The following is a 23,914-nucleotide window of genomic DNA, read 5'->3' as shown; positions in this document are numbered from 1 at the left end:
TTGTTTGTTGTACTCATCTATTTGGCCCTTACTGGAAACTTTATGAATGCAGTGTTCTGAACAGCCTGTTGACAAAGAGTCAATGACGGTGATAAATTGATGCATCAGCTGGTAATCCTATCAGTAACATATACTCTCAGCAGTCGGTTATTTTGATAATTAATCAGTATGAAATTGTGTATTTCCATCTCCAATGTTCAAATCTAAGCATGAAATCCAAGGGTTCTTGTGTTAACATTTATGTTAACATATAAATAGATTGTCTATCCAGCAGTTTTCTGTTATTTCAACCTAAACCTGGTTAAATGAAAAAATTAAAAAGTGTGGCCTAAGACACTCAGATCTTAGATTTTGAAGGTTGATACTTGCAACTTATTGCAATGGAGTACAGAGTATCACCATGTGGGTGGACAATAAAATAACAATGATTGTCACATATTTTTGGTCAAGAATATACAAAGTGTCACTGGTTGAAGTAAATAATATTAATAGGGTTAGCGTATTGGCACATAAATCTCATTGCAATATATTGCAATACAGAAATCTTTATTGCGATACATATTGCAATACATATTGGGGCCCAAATTATATATATTTGTACTGTTCAAATGGTATTTCTTCATTCAATAATCCAGACTTCAGAGTGTGAGATGGTAGTATGGATAAATGAGAAATGTTTGGATAATTATGTCATCAGTGTAGAATGTAAATGTGAACAGTGTGGAGCATGTGCTGTTAACATGGTTTAGATAGGAAGCCAGTCCATACAATTGCCTCAAGATAGCAGATATATATTATATTATTGTATATTAATTCTTCTGAGACTGTATTGGAAAATTTCCTTTCACAAGGCTTGTATTTTGATCTTTGCAGCAGTAGAAACTAACATTTCTAGTCCACTACTCCTTATAATGATAACATATAGCAAAACCCTTAAAAATGGCACATTTCTACCAGTCCTTATGATACCTAGACTATTGGGCAGTTTGGCAAGAACTAGTGCCAGTTTCTATCACTGTACTTGTATTGCTGACAGCCGTATTGCAATATGCTGGAATACCAGTTATATTGCACACCACACCCCTAAATAATACACAGAATATATTTAATGGAAGCAATAAACATTCAATTGGTAGTTGCCGAAACTGCTTCTTGGCCTCAGTTATGGTACTTTTATTTGTGGGACTGTTACTAGCTGAGTGTGCTAGACAAGACGAACAGTGACCCAACTCGGGATTTGATCTTGTCGCTTCAAAGTGGCAAATAAATGAAGACGTAGATCAAGTGTAGACAATTGTTATTGGAGGGTATTTAGCAAGGGGCACTAAGCAAACAATAGGAATGAGATTCCTGCATGGTCTAAGCGCATTCTAAACAGTTGTTAGGAAAATTAGATTTTACTATCAAAAGTATGTGACAATAAAATCGTAGTGCATTTTGTAGAAAACATTGCTCATGTGACCAGAATGATGCTTTTATGCTCTAGGATTTCACGACAGTTTCTAAGTATTTTGAGAGGACTTTCTTATCTGGTGTGTTGAAACTAGGACAACAAACAGTTGTGTTTTTGTCCCTTAGAATTCCGACAAGGAGACATTTCATGCATCAAGCAAATGGATACCAGGTTTTTGGCTATGATCAAGCCCACCGCACACTCTAGATTAATAGTGGTGGAGTAGCAGCATTGCTCAAGCAATTACCTGACAACAAAATCACCATCCTCAAAAATTACCACCGACAATGCCTTCTGCTGTCAATTTGTGTAACACGATTCCTGTTTTATATCTTCATATTTTAATGATGAAAATACATTCCAATTTTCAGATTTGATCTGCATGCTTAGCTGCTAAAGTGTGTGGTATGGTTTGAGCGTTATATCACCATCACATGGTAAAGAGTTTCATGTGCTGTCATACTGAACCTCAAGTTAAGTAGGATGTGCTTTAAATATGAATGATTAGTAAAGATTAAACAAATGCAAGTTTTTGAAAATAAAAATCAGATTATAAGTAACAAATCAACAAGAATTTAGCCACTTTGAGTGAAAGATGAGTGAAATTAACAGTGTATGTATGTCAGCGTTTGCAATTTAGCATGAAAATCAAGGGGTCCCTCTCATATCCCAAATGCTGAGCCTTTAGCATGTTTAGTGGTTCTCCAAGAGTCAAATACTATAGGAACAAGCCTCAAAGACCCAGGTCACCCCCTAACTTTGGTCACTGTGTGTGCAGGGGCAATTTGAAGCAAGAAAAACACAGAACTGGCAAGCAGCACCAGCTATAGTTATAGAGTCCCCAAAATAAAGTAATGTATATTGTACAAAATATTATCATTCTTTTCAGGAACCCTCAAGTCTCTTAATACTAGTCTGTCATACAGACCCTGAAACAAGTATACCCAAATACAGCCCATGTAAGTCTATAATAGTTGGCAAGTCTAGATTACTGCAGTACCTGAAAATGAAGAGTCTCTGGGCTCCTTTTTATTAAATTTCTTTACTATTATTTAACAACTGTTTTTATCTGTAGAATATGTTCATTTCAGAGTCTAGATCTCAATCTAGTCTCTTAATTGCAAATCTGAAAAGGGGATGAGTACAGGCTGCTGGAGCTGAGAAGATGATGATAAAGGAATGCAGTGATTGTGGTATAGTTTCTCAGAGACCACATCAGCTGAACATCTGAACTTGTCCTCACAAAGTTTTCACTATACAACAAAGCCATATGATAAGACACGTTCCAGGAGCTGTATGTTTATCTGTAGAATGTGAGAATGTTTAACATATCAGTAAACTGTATTGAAGTATGTGTGAGTGTACTGTATAGACTAGGTCCAGGCCGTAAATCAGCATAATAAGCCACTGAATATTACATCATTTCCTATTAATACTTGGAGCATCTATTATAGTTTCTGATATCAAACAAATACATATCTCCATGGATAATGGCGAATTGTCTCTTCACTTGCCGGAATAATGATCACATAGGCACTAGATTTGGAAATTTCCTTCCCCCAAACTTGGGCAGATCGCAAGTGGACAAGTGCTAATTTCTAGGTTCCACTTTCTTCTTTTAAAATTGGTTTCATTGATCTGTACGTCTTCTGGATGTGTCACTGGATGTTACAGCGGCATTTGCCATGCTCAGAGCAAGGGCAGTTGAAGTCTAGAAATAGCCATGCATCCCTGAGAATGTATACTTTTGTATTTAAGTTGATTAATGACTAGATTTATTAAATTCAGGTAGAGGTATTGATCCCAACAAGAATGACATTTAGCTAGCCTTCATTATTGAATAGTATCAGAGAATGTCTGTATATTGGCTTTCTATGATTGTTTAAGGTCTGCCTGAAAAGGTCTTTGTATGTCCGCTTATTAGATTTCTCATACTTTGCAGAGCAGATAATTATATGATTTCCATGTAAATGGAACAGTAGTTAGTTAGTGAGCTCTTAGAGTAGCCCATGTTATTGTAATGAGGCAGTTCAAGCCACACTTGTGTTAGTTATCTCAGGAGCATTGCAAATCCATCTTTCTCGTATGGTGATGTGAAGTTTCTGACACAACTGAGAAGTGACCAACAGTGAGAAATGTCAACGTTTCTTCTAAGATTAGAAGGCCTCCACAAATGTGTTACAATACCACATGATAGACACAGAGAATCGAGGCAGGATTTATCTTGTTTAGTGTATGACAGGAGCTGTTGTATCATGGATTGATCAGCTCCTGTGGTTGTGGGGGGAGTGTGTGACCGTGTGGATCTATACTGGTATGCGGCTAGGCTGACCTTCATGAAAAAGTGGTCCACAATAGATGTTTGACTGAGAAATGATAACTGACAGGCATTGTTCATCTTCCCGAGGCAAGGGTGTTAACTGACTATAAAAGTCCATCTTCCACCCTTGCTGAACGAGGGTGGAATTTCGTTGCTCGATCGTAGCGACACCAGTGGCTAATACAAGTCATGTCCCTTCTATGCCCCTCCTATTAGCCAATCAGTTTCCACCTCTCATATATTTTTTATATTTGCTTTCAAACAAAAATTGCATCACTCAGTCAAGACGATCTGATCGATAATCAAGATCTATTTTGTAATTAAACGGGTCTTACCACATTTGAGCCTCTTGATTAAAAATTTGAAAAGATTTGGAAAATATCTTTCAATGCCTAGTTGACAGAACACATGCATTCACCATGCGCTCTGGACTCCTTAGTACTGCCAAAATGTAACTCCGAAATTCCAGCTTAGTTCAGCAAGGGAGGTTATTTGACTCTCACACTCAGTAACCGGTACCTCACTTCACTCGGGAAGAAAACTGAATCCAAACTCTAGCCTTTGCCATGTTTGTAGTTACCTACAGTGATACAAAAGACCAAATGAATTGTGTTTTACATCATTTTCAGATCCAATGAAACAGGAATACCAAATAATGGCGTCACAGATTGTACCCTTGTAGGAAAGTACATGTTGAGTGAATAGAAGTAATACCAATTTGATCAGTTTCCACAGGAAGCTTGTCATTTCGAGAATCGATCCAAGCACTTTTAGAGTTTTTTGCTTTTTTTAAATTAAATTTATTAAAACCCAATGATGCGGGGTTGGAATTGCTCCCCAGCAACCTAATACTGTCGATAAGAAGGTAAATAGATAAGGGTGTGCTCTGTGACTTGGTTGACATTGTACCCCAAAGGCGTGATCATTGCTCACAATATCAATCACCTGACTTTCTGGCCTAAAAGTTGATTACTTACAGGCCGCTGTCATACGGCTGGAATATTGCTGAGTGCAGCGTTAAACAGTAAACAAACATATTCACTGGATGCATTGAAACAGTTTTGGATTTCGAGTTTCACATGTCACTGCCTCTAAGCATATCAGTGCTATCATCGGTAAAATATTATTCTTTCCATGTCTTAGCAGCCCTTTCTCAAAATTGTTTTAATTCTCTTACCTGTATGCAAGGTATAAACCAAACTAGACTGATAACGTACTTTACTTCCATGAAAATTGTTTTAATATTATTCACATTGATGTTATAGTAAGGTAATATTTTGGAAAGATGGAAGATCTTCAAGTGATTATGAAGTATTCCTGTCTAGCTAACCAAATTTGAATTGTAAGAATAGCACGCATGAAAGAACAATACATGTTAGAATGGCCCTGCCCCAAATTAGGAAATGACTGTGCCCTTAGAGCATGTGAAGGGCGAACAGTTCTTATGAGTAAGACTATAGGCATTTGGTTAGATCAGTCTTTGTTGACGCCATACTACATCACATTTTTTTAATCTTCATTCATACCTGTACCATTTTGTAGATGATTTCTTTATCATTTTTAGACGTTTGATGCATAATCTGTTTACAAGAGAAAACATTCCAAGTTGTTTCATAAACTGATGGGCAACTAGAGGTAAAATGTGATGTTCTTTTCAAATAGCTATAGATGTTTTTTTTCCCATGCAGGGGTTCCTCTGTGTCATGGCACTCGTTAGTGATACGCTGACACAGTTGAATGAGTATACCTATGTGGTTACCATGTGTAACAAGCTTGGTTACCTGTCCGACACAGGTGTGTGTTCAGGTGAGACAGGTAAAACATGGCCAGGTTGTCTTTGCTTGGTCCGTACAAAACATCAGGAAGTGGTTGATGTCTGCTCTTGTTTCACTTCAAATACAAAATAACTTTCACCTTGATAAGAATAAACAACATTAGAGGATGTAAACAAACAAGGAAACATGGCCTGCACTCAGCCAACATTCTGCACGGTGCTCCGGCCTTTCTTAAAAATGAAAATTAGGAAAAGCAATCTTTTCTACGCAAGTGTTGAAAGAATGAAAACCCTTTGAACACTGGCAGTGCCCATAATGGTGCAACTGAAATACTCTTTAAAGTAAACTTCACTCGGTTTCTTGCAAGGTCTGACGTTATTGTGTTTCTTCCTCGTTCTATGAAGGTTCATTGTCCAGTGTACCAAGCAAAGTTACTCTCTGTTGTGAAACATGTTTAAGATCAATCTGACAAAGAATCAAGAAATGGTACAACTGAGATGTCAAAGGTTGTGCTTTACTTCAGCTGCAGGGTATCTTATATCACAACCTTCTGGTATTTGTGAGGCGTTTGTTACCTTTTCTTTTATTTATGACAAGGAATATTTGAATAACAACTTCTCTCCTGTATATTCTGTTTTGCATAATATTCTTTTTCCAACTTCTAAGTGCCAAGAAAGACCCTTGTAGACTTTATTCAGTAATGATTATAATGAAAGTAGGTTAAGAAGAACACTAAAAAAGAGAAGAAGCCATCCATTTATAATGCGGCAGATTCCATCATGTCCATTCACCTAGTGAATATTCATGGTGTAACATTATTAGTACCCTGGTCTTTGGATCAGTGTGCACTCAAATTTCATTCTCATCCCCCCCCCGGAGAGTATAAAAACATAGGATCCTTTTTCTGTTGGATTTAATTTTGCCAGGGTATACCTAATTTTGAGGTCACATGTTGCTGTCTACATTTGCTTAGCAGCCAGGGCCCCGTTCCTCAAAGCGATCTTAGCGCTACAATGATCGTAAGCCTATGTTAAAGTATGGGACTTACGACCACCTTAGCACTAAGATCGCTTTGAGGAACGGGGCCCAGATTAACATTTACTGATAGTGATAGTTTTTACAGTGACACAAAGGATCTCTGTATGAGGCATGTTAGTATCAGTAAGTAAATCAGGTGCTGAATTCTTCACTTGTGGTCTATGTGCTTTGTCCCATATATATATGGCTGCACAGGTACCTGGACTGTAGTTTTGTGTTAAACAGTTTATGGATATTTGAGATGCTAGTACAAAAAGGAAAAGCTTGTTTTGATATCGCAAACAAACTCTGTCACCTATATCCATACAAAGAAATGCATAATTAAACAAGGCCTGTATGTCAGGTGGGTGTGTTGTACAGACGGATGTGTATGTTCACTGCAGTAAGTGATGTGGGTGTGACCCAGCGTCACTGAAGGAGTCATGTCATTAAATGATGTGACATTCTTCAACTACTGGAAATTTATTTATCAATAGCTTGATGACTCAGCCTTCAGCAAGTGGGAGCTGATGTGTATACCACATACTTTCTATGTATAAATCAACAGGACACTCAATGTGGCCTGGACACTTGCATTGCAGCACTGATGAAACTAGTTGTTGTAGCAGGACTAGTTTCAATTGAGTACACTGACTATGTATGTGGTGTTGTGTATGTGGCTGCAACATCACATGTTGCCTTGTTTGTGAATGAAAATTGAAGAGTATCACATGTCTTGCAAATTGTCAAGTTTCATTTTGATTTTATATTTTGAAGATTTCTCTTGAAAACACCATCACCATTTTGAAATACTAAGTATGTTTTTCATCTTAAGTCACAAGTCAGTATTATGGATAAAGATCTATCAAAAGTTGTCCTTGTTGCAGTATGTGACATTCTAGCTTATTTTACTGTATGCAATGTATCCTATACATTCAGGGGCAGTGGGATAATCTCATGGTTAAAACATTGACTTGTTATACATAGGTTCGATTCTCAACACGAGTACAATTTTGAGTGTCCACCTCTGTGATATTGCTGGACTAGCTCTAAAAACTGTATAAAACCCAGCTCCCTCACTACAGTACGTCCTCCATGGCATTAGTGATGAGTGCCAGTGAGAGACCGTTTTGATGCAATGTTATTGTACAGGAAAACATTTGTTGTACGCAGCTTCATGGATTTGAAACTGATATCAGAGCTGCTTTGTCCGAACAGAGGAGAAATTGATTTTATGTAGAGGCAGTAACATAGCCAACCTGTCAGATTGCCTTATAAACATAATGAGACTGGTATAGGTCTCATGCTACTTTCATGTCACTAGTCAATCTATACAGAGCATGGGGGCGTTAAATTGACATCCACCGAATGAAACAATCTCCTGGAAAATGTGACTACAGATTACATGACGACTAATTTTACACTCCATTGAAAACTTATCCATCACTTATCTATCCACTGTCAAATCTGTTCGTCAGTTTTGACAAAATCTGATTTTCTTGAACAAGAATAATGAGAATAGTCAGGCAAGGTGTTTGGAAAATATTACGAAGAATCCTTCCTCTGTTTGTGGTATCACCCGGTAAAACTGTCATGATTCCTGACATACCCTGGGCTACATCAGTTTGAATGCTTCATATACGTCTGTCAAATACAAGTACTTTTTCATTCTAGTATGTCAAAGGTTGATGTATGATTTGGCCCCTCATTGGCACACATAGTCATGAATTTAGGAAAAGTATTGTTAAATTTGACAATGAACTTTTCCATGACCTAAGATTTTCACCAAACTTTTGCACTTACATACATCATTAGACAGGGAAAAGCATTCAATGCAAATCATCAATTTATTTATACAAGGGCAAATTTTAAACATACCGGGTAGGAATAATACAGATGCAAATACATCAATAAATATATGTATAAATAATTATAAAATAAAACAATTACTCAATACTCTGCGTACTACTTGTACTATCCATCAAGGGTTTCTGTATTTCGTGATGAATAGAGCTACAATGTGTTCAATTATTCATGCTCTGACACATACCATGGAGCGTCCACTTTGATTCTTGTAATGGAAGCTATGGCCTGAACATGTAATCACATTCTGGTAATCATTAAATTCATGCCCTGTACGAGGTCATTGAAGACAAGACTACAGACATTCAAGGGTAAATACATGAATTCTAATTGCAAACGTGTTCAGGAAGAGAGGTTCGTGACTGGGAGATGTTTTAGCAGTATCTACTGCAGACGTGAAATAAATATGTGCTGAGAACTCTGTGTACAGATTCTGCCAGTAAGATGCATTGACCTTGACCTTCACACCAAATGTCTGAACAACAAACTCCAGATCAGTCTGTAGTGGGAGAATATTAGCATGATTGGTGCAGTTGTCTGTACAAATAGTCCATGTGTTACAAGATCCTAACAGTCCACATTGACAGCACTTAAGCTTAATTAGAACTGCAGCATTTTCGGTTGCACTCATTTTGCTGCTGAGTTTGTGACAGCACTTGCCTTTGGCTATACATTAAGAACACTCAAGAAGATTTTATATTCTGTTCTAAGATAAAATGTCATCATGAGTGATAGACCATTAAGTATTTGTGGAAAAGTGGTTTAACTGCCAAACGATACTGATTGTGACTTGAAGTATATGATTTCAATTTTTTATAATGGAATCTTTACTGCTCCAAAAGAAGTTTTAAATTGTGAATTGAAGAAGAATATGATTTATAGAGTTTCTGAAATGAGGTATTTTTTTTCTTATATAGCTCAATCCTTTAACCTCAATTACAGAACCTGCTGCAGTTACTGTTCCATACAGACTCATATATTGTGCCAAGTGTTAATTTCTTTTTGGATGTTCTTACGAAATTTTATACATGTTGCTGGTAGATATAGTTTTCATCCTAAGTCTCTACTGGAAATAATTGTTTACTCTTTTAGGAATAAAACTTCTGAGCAGAATTGTTTTGATTGTCGGCATATTAACAGTGAACATTGGAAAGATTCTTATCAAATGATATATTAAAGGATCTTAAAAGAATTCTCTGGAATCTAATTCCCATCAGCCATGTAAGACCTTCAGTTATTCCATTGCTGTAATAATCTTGTCATCTTGGTTTGAAGAAGCAATTTATTGTCCTCCAAAGCATTCTGAAACACAAAGTAATCTATTTTATATCAAATAAGAAGCAACAAACCACTTGATAGTGGCAGGCGCATGGTATAGCCACAGGTCCTCCCGGACAGATGATGGAGTATATATGTACCAGGGATGTCTTGAAGCCACTGATGCTGACACGCATACTCACATTCACTGGTTACTTCCTCTGGTAGTGGTGCTAGTGAGCTAGATGGTTGGGACAGGTGGTGCCTAGCCAGATGCCCAGGGAGAGGCATTCAGCTCCATGTTCCACTACTGGCTAATTGCATCCTGTTACTCTAATTGGTTATCACCTGATGGTTAGTGGGACTGGAAGGCCACGGATGTCAAGGGTTGGAGGTTTAACATGTCATACTGAAGTATCTTTTGTCCAGACAGACCAGATAGATCTTATGGAGGGTTGACACATCTTCCTGTGGTCCTTATACAGCAAGTTTGTTCCTGTCGTAAAATGGACATAAGGCCAAAGTCTGTTTCATTATTAGGTGCTAAGACTCAAGTGAGTGAATATTGCTTAACGCCGCATCAGCAATCTTGCAGCCATTCGCGGCGAACTAAGACTCAAGATGGCAAAGCCTGAAGGGTTTTCTTGTATCTCTTGAACAGAATACAGAACAGAGAAAAACTAAATGGGAAATTCAGTGAGATGAACATAGAGATAGATGATTCATGTGCAGTGAGAAGGAAAGATTTTATGTAAATTTCACAGTACAAAATGATATATATCAATATGTTACAATCATTCAGAAATGAATCATCAATTTGAGCATCAGCAGATTGAATGTTATTGGTACTTGGTACTGAAAGCATTAAGCGAGGAATTCTCATTACCAGAATGCTGATCCTTGGATCCTACTGCTAATGCAGCTTCATACTTAACATTGACTTGCATGCACCAGTCATGGCGCTAGTAACAGTCTCTCTTTGCAAGTGGGTGGGCCTGAGGTTGAAGCAAGGAATAGTCATCAGGATAAAGCTGATTAATGTTGATTTGCTGATAGCTGTAGAGATGAGGTCTCATCAGTCAAATCCCCCTCCTGTGTTAGATGTCATCAGTTCCATTGACCTACTGGCTAGAGTTACTTCAGGTAGATACATCAGTGTGGCAATGACATGACTTCAGGCTGATTGTAAATCTGTGTAAATCTCAAACTATGGAAGGAGTTCAGGACCAGGGGTCCGGAAACAGTCATATGCGCTGGACATGTCCGATTGGGAATCTCAAATGTCCGGTTTAAAATATTGCTTACCGGACATTTAATTTTTTCTGTCCGGACAATTTTTAAAACAAACGGGGTCCAAATAATTGATGAGCGTTATCATATCCCTTCAGCGAATTCAGGTCAATAAACAGGTATAACAAACATGGTCAATAAAAGTATGAAATTTGATATGAAACATCAATAGACATGATGATTTACCATTTAAAATGTATTTCTTGCTCTCCAAGGCATTGTTTTATATGCAGAGATTAAGATTACCATGTGTATTTTCAGGTAAATTAAGCCGGAAATAGGAATCAGCTGTGCACACGTTTCCTCCCAATCTACCGGTGATTCAGTTAAAACGTTTCCAATGATACAACTTCAAAGAATTTTGATGCAATGGTCGGAAGAAATTGTATCTGAAATTATTATTTTATCAGGAATAATATATTCCAATATCGTGTTGTTTTAGTTTCAGCTTCCACCAGATATACTTAAAATTATAAGAACCATAAGCGTAGCACTTTGGTACAGATGGTATGCAGGATATTTTTTTACGTAGGGACTCCCCTCACTACATGTATTTCGATTGGGAAAACGTTATGTTGACATTTAATTGTCAAACTGCCACAAATATGACTTTTAGCGAGTCATGGTATAGCATTTATGATATGTGTATCCATTCTCTTGCAACTAAAGTTCGTTTCAAGGCGTCAATAGCGGTAATCTGACCGTGGTTGCTGGTCAAACTGGTTCAAACTGTGAAAAATAATAACCGACACTTAGTGTTATAATTATTTTAAATATATTTAGTAAAAGCTGCAACTAAAATAACAAGATATTAGAATATATTATTCCTGATAAAAAAATAGTTTCAGATACAATTTTTGCCCATCCTTGCATTAAAAGTTATATGATTGGGTGTGTCTTGACCGAATCACCGGTAGATTCGAAGAAAACGTGTGTACAGCTGATTGCTGTTTCCGGCGTAGTCTATGAGAAAATACACAAGGTAATGTTAATCCCTGGACAATCCCTAACTGAACAAAAAATACCATTCAAACGGTAAAACAACATGTCTGGTGATTTTTTATTTCAAATTTCGGTACGGTGTAATTTTTTCTGCGCATAATATTCAATTTTTTTAATTATTTAAAATTTTTTAAAAAATACTGAATCCGCTAGAGGGGGGTGCGCTTTATGCTTGGGTGAAAATATGGTACTTTTCATTGTGAAGGTTGCTGCTGCAACTTCACTCACTCTCACTCACTCACTCACTCACTCACTCACTCACTCACTCACTCACTCACTCACTCACTCACTCACTCACTCACTCACTCACTCACTCACTCACTCATGCTGCCCCTTTGTGATAAGCCATCAGGCATTAAGTGTGATTTTTGCTTTGTCCAATGTAAAAGAATTTCTATAGGTATCTATTATCAGGATTAATTCTTACGTGTTGAAAGAGCATCACTTGTAAATTCAGATAAATATGTTATGTCTATTCACCTTTTACAATAATAATGGAAGACATTTTTTTAGAAATGTTTTCTTTGATCCATGTATCCCTTAATGACATGTTAACAAATCCCTCTATCTGAGCTTGAGAGACAACTTAATTGCCAGCTGCTCGATCAATATGACGACCTGGTTTTACCAAGATGATTAACTCCAATGCAGATGAAAGAACTGTAAATTCAGCAATTTTGAGATAACCTCATTTATCATCTTATTTCACTCATTAGGTGTATTTACGTGTTATTTATAACCTGATATTGAAGCAACAATTCATACTATGCCATAATGCTAAATTACTACGTGAAGAGTGTCTCTCTCTGATACGTTACAGGAAAGAGAAACCTCCATTGCTGTCAGTTAATGCTTGACAAGGTATTCCTTTCTAAAGAGAAAGAACTCATCACATACAGGTCAACAGAAATCTAGTAGAGCTCTTTGAAAGATAATGAAAAACTATGAAATATTCTTTCATATTGTTGCACAGTGGAAGAAACTACCAATAGCCTTCAGCAGCTATTTGTGTTCAAGATGCCATCTTTCCAGGATATGAGCTGGAGCCTGACAATCTCCTTATCGATATGAGAAACCCTATATGATCATACAATTATGGAGGAAATGGGGGAAAAAAGGTTTTCGTAAAAACTGATGTCACTTCCTGTGCATCCAAATGGACGCCTGTCTTTGATTCTGAGGACCTCAGTCACAACAGGGTAGAAGGCAATGCTTCAAGAATGGTTTGCCTTTGAAGTTGTGAGATCATGGTTGCCTTGACAGCTGTTGTGGTAAAAGAAGTTCTTTAATTACAGACATCTTCTCTCCCTCTGCAGCTTGGGAAAAGATCTAGAAGTTCATTCATAATAGTGCTGGCAGGATATGTAAGGCTGGATGAAGTATCGTTTTATATTGTTCGATCAATCAAAGGTTCATTTCTCTTTATAAATTCACCAGAGCCGATATTGTTTTATAAAAAAAGTTTATTGGGATATTTTCTTAAAGGAATAGTTTTCATATGTTCATTTTATCTGCCTGGGAAGATCCAGGTTAGAATAGGTCTTCAGCAACCCATGCTTGCCTTAAAAGGTGATTATCAGGATCAGATGGTCAGGCATTTCATCATGTCCCTATTGCGTAGATCAATGCTCATGATGGGAATCACTTGATTGTCCAGATTTGATTATTTACCGACCATCGTCATAGCTGGAATATTGCTGAGAGCGGCGTTAAACAACAAACAAACAAATGTTGACATTATGATGGGTGTTTATTGACGTTGTCATTGACTTGCAAATTTGGGAAACATTAACATTGTTCAACATTATTTATAGAAATTATCAAATACACGAAAATACTACCCACGTTTTTTGGGGGGGGACCCAATGTTGTTTGCATTTTTAAGTTCTTTTGACGAGAAGAAATATTATGAGAAATGATTGGCATATCAAAATTAATGTTCCACTGATGTTGAACTAGAGCCATAGCTGTTAGTCTGTAGTGTGATCATGGAATTAACAATACAAGATGTTGTTAGTCATTGAAAGAGTAAATCCCCTAATGATTTACCGGTAGATGTTCTCAAGAACACAGATTTGTTTGTGGACTATATGCAGTCTGCCATGTTGTGCCAAAGTTAGCAGAACCACAGCAGATGACCATGGGTCATGGCGCTGTTTCCACAAATAGCCCTGACAGATTAGTTCCGTGACGTGCTGTCGTGACGGCATAAGGACACTATTTCTAATCAAACAAGCAGTCTGTGAACACATTTAGCCAATGGCTAGTCGGCATAACTGTTACCATGACAAAGAGGATATGTTTGGCATTCATCACAATCTGTCAAAGCCATGGCGATTTTGACATATGCCTATTTCTGTGTGGGTCTGGCATTCATTTCCTGTGGCAGTGTGATTTGTCCTTGTATCTGATTTGACTGTGGAAAACAGACATTTGATCGTGTTGACAGACAGATATAGCATAAACACAAAATCTGTGTCCCTTTCAATTGCTCTTACAATAGTCCGGTCAATATAGTGTAAAATCCTACCAAACCCACCACAAATTGCAACAGAAATGATTTCTCCTGTTTCATGTTCAGAAGGCATCCCATCACAACATAGTTAAAATCTAGGAAAATCTAAGTTGGGGAAAATTGTTTAGTTTGGGTATGATCTTTTGGGGGTAAATCAATGTAAAATACAAAAAAGCCCAAAAAATTAATGTTTCATTTTTCGTTTAACCATATCAAGTTAGATATCAAATGAAAGCTGGCATCACATGCAGTCCTTTTTCTTTCTTTTTTTTTTGGGGGGGGGGGGGCACATATATCCTTATTTATTCATCTACATAATTTTTGTCATTGCTTGATGGATTTGATAGAAATTGACCTGGTAACCTGTCCATACAGTGGTGACCACCACATCACATATGATTTGTGATTTTGATACATCTTGGAAAGATCAAACGACTGTGTTAAAAATTGATTGGGTAGGGGAGGGGCATGGGGTCCTTGAAGTTTGCTCCAATATAGGTTGTTTGTTATCAAGGGACCCCCACAATCATGGTCTTCAGCAATCCATTCTTGTCATAAGAGGTGACTAACGGGAATCGGGTGGTGACACACAGTTACTCGGTGGATGTATGTCATCATATCCCAAATGCGTTGATCGATGCTCATGTCAGTCGCCAGATTGTTTGGTCCAGATTTGATTACTTACAGACCATCATCATGTGGCTAGGGTATTGCAGAATGCAACATTAAAGAACACAAAAACAAACGCCCCAATGAAGGTGTAATGATGCCATGCCTCACTGTTGATAGTATTGATTGTCAGAGTCAACATGGTCAAATCCAAACACACGACTGTTTAGCGTTTGCTTTTACCTTTTACTTTGCTTCAAGAGCAACATGAGAATCCATTCCGAAAGCTATTGCAATGTTATTGCAATGTTATTGCAATGGAAAATGCTGTCTATAGTCACTCTGATACCAGGTTAGCATCTATTTCTGTTGTATATATTGTGTAAGCATACAACATGTACAATAAACATCCCTTCTGTATCAGGATATAGATTTGCTTGCTGTCTGTATTTGGTTATAGTGTCCAAAACAGAATTTTCAGATTTAATATCTGCATCGTTTTCCATGAACTATGAATAGACATGTTTAGGAAAGTTTTTTTTAGGGGGAAAGAGATATTTTGTTCAAAGATTTGGAATTTCCATGAAACTTAACAGTTTGTTGTATAGTGCTTCAGACTGATATGAGGTCCTTGATCAGTGAGCCTTAAAAAACCCATGATAGACAACCATGGAATTGCGTGTTTTTGAACTTGGTCTTTAGTGTATTTCCTTCACACCTGCTTATTCAAGAAGTTCATTTATTTTAGCAACATTCAAAAGAACATTATTATTCTTATATGTTGTTTTAGTGTCAGAAGATTATATCTGCTGTACCATCAACATTATGTTGAATGCAAGGCAAGTATAAATATGAAGCTTCGTCTGGCAGGCAGTTGTCACAGTCAGTGAAAGACACTGCACTGATGCCCGCAGGCTGGAGAGGTTTAAGTGTTACATGCTACCAGTTGTGGTGATGCTAATGACACAGTCACACATCACCCTGGGCAAACTGATGTAATAGATTAGAAGCATGGATCAGTTCACAGAGAACAATAACACTACACTGAATGGCGGTCACAGCTAAGAATCTGTACATGCTTACACTTAACTTTCATTTAGATCTGGATTATCAAATAGGGAAATGTAAAAGTTGTGTTGTGTAGCAGCTAGTAGTTATGTGAGGGAAAGAGAATGATGTTAGATGGATTGAATCTGGAGCTGTCTACTTGTGATCAGTAAGTAGCTTTGTTTTAGGCTTCATATGGACTGTCAGTATATAGTTCAGGAAACATTTACATTTTGAGTTCCAAGGAAACTAGATATGAAAAAGGAGGCTAGGATCTATGGTGTGATGCTCAGTTAGAGTTTGTAGTAGGGTGGTATGACAGTTGACTTCAGTTGATTGTGCTGGACTATGATAGTGTTATCCCTATTTGACTGCCTCTATGGTCTTGCAGAGAGTGTCCCAACTGAGCTGAAGGTCGTGTTTGATCCCCAGCCGTGTCATACTAAAACACATTAAAAGATGGTACTTCTTGTACACCCACCCTGGCACTCAGCATTAAGTGGCTAAAACAAGGACTGGTCAGCTCGGCGTCAGTATGCTGTGTGTGTGTGTGTGTGTGTGTGTGTGTGTGTGTGTGTGTGTGTGCTGTGTGTGCTGTGTGTGTTGTGTGGGTGGGTGGGTGGGTGCGTGGGGGGGAGAAAGAGAGAGAGAAAAAAAAATTAATGTTAAACTGGCATGCTATTTCAGTGGTCAAACACTATAAAATCGGCTTTAGTCTGGACTAGTACAAGTAGCCACATGCACGTTGCTATGTAAGTGCAATAATCTTGGACACAACGTTCAACCCCATTTCACCACACCACCTTATCCCTAGTTAGTGTTGTATGTACAGAATGCAGTTGCAGTTTGTACAACTAGCCAATTCCGAGACGTCTAGTGTGCAAGGTGTTCTCCAAGAGAGATATTCAAACCAGATCAAAACCAATCAACTTTCTGAAAACTATGACTAACAACCCTTCATCAGATAATTGTGTATTATACTGTTGTAAGTCTTCCAGTTGCTAGTTGGATCTGACAAGCACCAAATTGTGTAAGAAAGTGCCCCTAAAGTCAATATACGACACAGGCAGCATTTTGCCAAATCCTACAGTGGCCCTAGCAGGACATTCTGTGCTAACAAATGTCTCCTCACTGACAATATGTATTGTAGTCTGTAGCATTAACCACTCGTCTAAAGCAAGGATCAAAATGGTAGTGTTAACCACTGATCTAAAGCAAGGGCCATAATGGTAGTGTTAACCGCTGATCTAAAGCAAAGGTCATAATGGTAGTGTTAACCGCTGATCTAAAGCAAAGGTCATAATGGTAGTGTTAACCGCTGATCTAAAGCAAGGATCAAAATGGTAGTGTTAACCACTGATCTAAAGCAAGGGCCAAAATAGTAGTGTTAACCGCTGATCTAAAGCAAGGACCAAAATAGTAGTGTTAACCGCTGATCTAAAGCAAGGACCAAAATAGTAGTGTTAACCGCTGATCTAAAGCAAGGACCAAAATAGTAGTGTTAACCGCTGATCTAAAGCAAGGACCAAAATAGTAGTGTTAACCGCTGATCTAAAGCAAGGACCAAAATAGTAGTGTTAACCGCTGATCTAAAGCAAGGACCAAAATAGTAGTGTTAACCGCTGATCTAAAGCAAGGACCAAAATAGTAGTGTTAACTGCTGATCTAAAGCAAGGGTCATAATTTTAGCGTTAACCACTGATCTAAAGCAAGGATCAAAATGGAAGTGTTAACCGCTGATCTAAAGCAAGGACCAAAATAGTAGTGTTAACCACTGATCTAAAGCAAAGGTCATAATGGTAGTGTTAACCACTGATCTAATGCAAAGGTCATAATGGTAGCGTTAACCACTTGTCTAAAGCAAAGGTCATAATGGTAGTGTTAACCGCTGATCTAAAGCAAAGGTCAAATTGGTAGCATTAACCACTTGTCTAAAGCAAGGGTCATAATGGTAGCGTTAACCACTTGTCTAAAGCAAAGGTCAAAATGGTAGCGTTAACCCCTGATCTAAAGCAAGGATCAAAATGGTAGATTTGACCACAAGTCTAAAACAAGGATCAAAATGGTAGCATTGACCACTATAGGGCTGGGACGGGTAACTCGGGTACTCGGGTCAAACGGGTCCTGAGTAGGACCCGGCTACCCACAGGACTACCCGGACCCGTGGTTAGTCACGTGATATATTGTTTAGTGACAAAAACTCACTATAGCTCAGTGGTTACACTAAAGTCGCTAATGTTCACATTTCTTTCTGACGATGCACACATTTCTTTTGACTTGTAAATGTTTGAGTAGAGATAAAGCTTCAGTCAACTTCAGTCAACTTCAGTGAACGCATGATCTGATTGTTTGATACATGTATCTGAATAGTTTAAGCCAGGGCTGTTGTAAAACAGTTACCTGAATCAGACATTTTGTTCCCTACTCTTGAGACTTGCAGTGGGTACCGGGTTAGGGTCGGGTAATAGAGGGTCGGGTACCCGGGGAGTAAATTTGGACTCATCCCAGCCCTATTTGTGGTCGTCTAAAGAACCATGGACTAGTATTTTCCTACTTTGCTTTGTGTAACCATGCATGTTTCATACAAATTCTTTCTTTAGTTTAAAGCTCTGTGTGTGACTGAGTATGCAGTACAGACTATCAGTAGCACCCTGCTTCTTGCGTTGGATGCAAAGGCCGTCTATAAATGTATGTGTAAGTGTCAGAGTGACACCACTATGGCCATTGTTCGTTAAGCTTGTCAAACTTGTTGCCCCGAGCATGTTTCACGCCCACTATCACTTCCTGCACAAGCACCTGTAAAACTGCCACAGACATGAGAGCAAATATGCAGTGGTATACAGGGTTAGAAACTAACAGTTTTCGTCCACTAGTCCTTATAATAATAACATATAGCAAAACCCTTAAAAAGGGCAAATTTCTACCAGTCCTTATGAAACCTTTACCATTGGGCAGTTTGCTAAGGACTATAGGACTAGTGCCAATTTCTAAATTTCTTATATGGCACCTGGTAATGCATGATTCCTAATTCAAAAATTCTTCAAAATCTAAATATGCAACCCTTAACGCCCCCTCTGGTTGCTTCTTCTTTCAGACAAACCCCTCCTTCCATCTTTGGCAATCTCACTATATGGTTTGGCAGGCCCGTGTGCGAAATATGCATAATGTCAGAAAGCACACGTAAAATCTCCAAATCAGCTGCAGCAGCAAACAAATACTTGTATTTCTGGCTTCAGATACTACAGCAAAAACCTTCTAGAACTGAACTTTTTTATCATGAAGTGGTATTATTGTATTCATAGAGACCTCTCATTTTAAGTATTGCTACAACAGATTGTGTCCAATACCAAAAAGATAAAGAAAAGTTAAAAGAAGTTTGAAAGGTAGCAAAAAACCCTGTTTGATGAGCAGGGGGTTATGTGTGTGTGTGTGTTGTGAATTAGCTCGGCAGTACTTTGTGGTTTTCATGATTCATTCACAAATAGGCTTCATAAAGCTCTATCAGAATAGAAACTACTTTAAAATTAAGAAAATTTCACGCAAACTGTGACACCATCAGTTCAATAATAAATGATAACAGTGGCAGGACTTTCTGCTTAACTTTATAAAATTTCATGCAAACTGTGACACCATCAGTTCAATAATAATTGATAATAGTGGCAGGACTTTCTGCTTAACTTTATAGAAGTATGATGTGGTCATACTGGATATACAGTAGTCAAACAGTCTGTGACTAGCCACTAGTCCAAAGCCTGAGTCTAGAAATCTCAGCTAATAAAATCCATATGATGACACTCAGATGTAGTCATATTGATTCCAAGAGCCAAGTTAGGACTAGTAAACTCCAAAGTTGTCGGCAAAGATTGTTCAATATATATTTTGCAGTGTAACAGTAATATAAAGTAATTAGTGCTTGTATTTTGCATTGCTCCAACCAACAGCATCTGGATTATATGATTGAATTGAGTCTGATCACAGCCAACCGTGTTTCACTTTAATCATGGTGTGCTGATAGCTGAAGGAGGCGTACTAGATAATAATATAGTGAGGCAGCTTACACCAGCAAATACTACAGTAAAGAGGTTAACTCCAGGTTTAGCAGAACTCCAGAAATATCACTTGAGGAAGAACATGAATGGGTTTCACCATACCAAAAGCTTGATGTGTTCAGGCTTGTCCTGCTAGTATGAAGAGTGAATGAAAATTGTTTTACACCAAGTTTAGCAGTAAACCAGCGATGTCACTTGAGGCTGTTGGTGGTCAAACAGAACTGTCAGCCTGTCTATTATTTAAGACCACACTCAGCAATATTCCAGCCATATGACAGCTGCCAGTAAGTGATCGATATTCAGTGTCCCATGCTGTCAGGGTATGATGACGCACAATCAGCCGAGTCACCAAGTCTGACCACCCGATCATTTAGCCACCTCAATAATGATTTTAATTTTCAAGTGGCTTGTTCAAAAGTATGGAAGGCTCCCAACATTCCTGGTTTCCCCTGTTGGCAGGGTAGGCAGGTATAGGGTCCCTTGAATACAGGACCAGCTGATGCATGAGTAGGCTGGATCAGTGGCTCAGTCAAACCATTGTTGCCAGGGTAACCATGACCTATTCTGTTTTTTGGCACATCCCTTTAATAGCATGGTACTGTATATTCAGCATGAGGCTCTAGGGATCCATTCTATCCTAGGATTGCAATAAATTTATTTGTCCACTTCCACAAGACAACTGTATCGCTGCAACTGTTGTAAATTAGTGTTTTATAATGGTAGTTGCGATAGCTGTAGCACAAAGATCACTTGAGGATGCATTGCCAGGGCTATTATTCTCTTATTAGTGTTCCATGTGGGATATAAAATCTGTGCTGGAAGTCTACCCAACGCCATACGAACATTAGGCGAGATCTGAGTTCATTCGTCATTATTGCATCTGATACATGATAGCACAGCACAAACAAAAGATTAGAAATCTATGGTAGAAATTCAGCTCTCAAATAGCCATGAGCAGATAAGAGAGTTGCAATGGTAAGAGATCCATGTTGCAGGTAGCATTGCAGTGAATTTGGTCAGGTTTCCGACTGAGGATTACCAAAATGGCCGTGGACATTGACACCCTGCTGCCTGACAGCCTGGAGCTAGAGTTCTGTGAGGCTGCTGCCAACACTACATCTAATCTGTATTGATTAAAGATCTGAAATTCCTCAACAGTCTTTGATTGTAAAAACGTAAACATTGTCTGTTGTGAAAGGCTGGTGAGAAAAGGTTTAATGACTCTGGATTGAGAAGTGTCTCTTCAGTGTCAGAATCTGGGATTCCATCACATTAGATTGCACTGTTGATGAAGCTTTTGTATGAATTACAGAGAAGACTCGTAAATGACACTATCAATGCCTTACAGCCCAATGCCTAAACAAGTGTTCACATCTAAACTGTTTCTGAATGAAACATTATTATTGAGGTGAAATTGTAGATATGATATCATCCATCCCTGTCTTGGTTATTAATGTTTCTTTGTGTGTGAAGAATCAGTAACACAGTCTTGGTGAAAAGCAGTGGTGTTACAATCAATAATTCTATTTGAGATTAGATTTTGTGTTGTATCTGTGTGGCTATGAGAGCAAGCATGATATCTTGTGTTAATAAGGAAGTGTTTAACCTTATCTAGAGATAATGATCAGTACAGTGACAATCTTTGTGTTTTGTCAATAATTAGTTTTTTTGCATAAGATAAATAGGTTAGCCACTCAGAAACAATACATTTTTCCCGGTTTAAGCGAATTATATGTGACTTGGCTCAGTGAGGTCAATTCACTATACATTTTGATGTCATGGATACTAGGAGTAGGACAATACACCAATGCATCAGAGGATATATAATATTTTACTTCTCGATACAAGTATCGGTCACACACTAAGTAAAACATATCGATACCTTACATGTATTCTTTAATAAATGTTACACCAAACACTAATTGTCACTAGTGAAAACGTAAATATTTTCATTCATTGCACTATACATGACACTGCCCACTGTAAATTGTCCGTGCGCCAGGTATCTGGCCATCCTGTCTATGAAAAAAATGGCTTATGCACCACAGATAAGATGTTTGTCTATTTGTTCTTTAACGCCACACTATTCCAGCTACATGACGGTAGTACAGAGCACTTTCAAGTATTGTGATACAAATCGGATCGTGAGCAAGGTACCGTGATACGTATCAGATCACACTGTTAGAGTATCGTCCCAGCTCTACTTGATACATACGTATCAGAAACATTGAGTTATGAGGCTTTTCCTTGAAAGGAGTAAACAAATGACAAAGAAGGATTATGCCAGTTGTATAATATATATATGTTATATTGCTTCATGCAGTATTTAGACTTACCAGAGTTCCATGCAATGACGTTTCACTGTAGTTTATTTTCAGTACAATTTTCGCCAGTTTTTGTTTTTTGTGTGAGAGAGTTTGTTTATGATTTTCATTGTTAATTCCAGATTTATCTTCATCTCCGCTACTACACTTGCCCCAATGAGCAGCGATGGATCGTGCGTGTGCTGTTCATCGTGCCCATCTACTCTTTCGACTCATTTCTCAGTCTCATGTTCTTCAACAATGACAGTTACTACGTCTACTTTGACAGTATCCGGGATTGCTATGAAGGTAAAACAAGGCCTTTTTCCTCTCGCATCTTATGACTCATGAAGATCTGGGGTAGACCCATGCTTGCCGTAAAAGGCGACTATGCTTGTCGTAAGAGGCGGCTAACAAGATTGGGTGGTCAGGCTCACTGACTTGGTTGATGCATTTTATCATATCCCAACTGTGTGGGTCGATGCTCATGATGTCAATCACTGGATTGTCTGGTCCGAACTCAGTTATTTACAGACTGCCGTCATATAGCTGGAATAACGCTGAGTGCAGTGTTCAACAACCGTCAACATCAACAACATGTTATTTTATGGCCGAGAGATAAAATAAGTTGTCTCCCTTGTCATGATATTTACTCGGGAGAGATTACTTGTAATTCCCAATAGCTCAGATGTATGGGTCATGATTGTGGGCTTTCCATTCGCCTACGTAGACCAATCTCCATGTTAATTTCTTAACAAGTACCACTTTGTAATGAAAGAAGCTCTGTTGCTTATATTTTAATGAGAAATATCTTATCATGTCTTGAAAAATCATGAAATTTGGACAACTTGCAAGGTATATGTCTGCCCTCTTGAACAATAATGTGGTAACTTTTGAAAGCAAGAGTGTTTATTGTGTTGTATGGTATCAATCATCATCAATACTCATGGGCTTGAATACATTCTTCCACCATCCATCAATATGTACGAGTTATTGTCATCGTTAACCAACAAATCAAGCCCTGCTTCTAGTAAGAGGGATACAGGCGAGTTCTCTGACCATTGAGGACCTGGTTACGTGGCGCGAATGGCAATGTTTCCTGCATGCAAAGGTGGGGAGCATGTGTCATAATCTTGTGGCCATCAGCTCTACATTGCTTCACTGTCTGGCAGTGGTAGGGCTCCCAGAAGGTTCATTCACAGTTGGTCTGGTTGACCTCTGTGAGGTACGAACGCCTCCGTTGTCTAGTGGTAGAGCGTCCGCCCGGAGAGCGGAAGGTCCGGATTTCGATTCCCGACCGCGTCATACCAAAAGCTAAAACAAATACTGGTCGGCTCGGAGTCAGTATACTGTGTCTGAGTAGGGTATTCATGTTAAACTGCGGCATGGTATATCAGTGAGCTAGGACTATAAA

At 38.3% G+C, this 23,914-nt stretch overlaps 1 protein-coding gene across 1 annotated transcript in view; it reads left to right on the top strand.

Annotated features, from left to right (window-relative positions):
• The window catches only part of LOC124139389 (transmembrane protein 184B-like), a 45,917-nt gene that overhangs the window by 11,700 nt on the left and 10,303 nt on the right, over positions 1-23,914 (top strand). The window contains exon 3 of the mRNA XM_046506427.2: positions 22,644-22,809. Coding sequence (XP_046362383.1) covers positions 22,644-22,809 — 166 coding nt within the window. The remainder of the gene's footprint in view (positions 1-22,643; positions 22,810-23,914) is intronic.

This window comes from Haliotis rufescens, unplaced genomic scaffold (genome assembly GCF_023055435.1).
Source record: "Haliotis rufescens isolate VD_foot unplaced genomic scaffold, xgHalRufe1.0.p SCAF_28, whole genome shotgun sequence".
NCBI lineage: Eukaryota > Metazoa > Mollusca > Gastropoda > Lepetellida > Haliotidae > Haliotis > Haliotis rufescens.
This window is presented reverse-complemented; position numbering and strand designations above follow the sequence as displayed.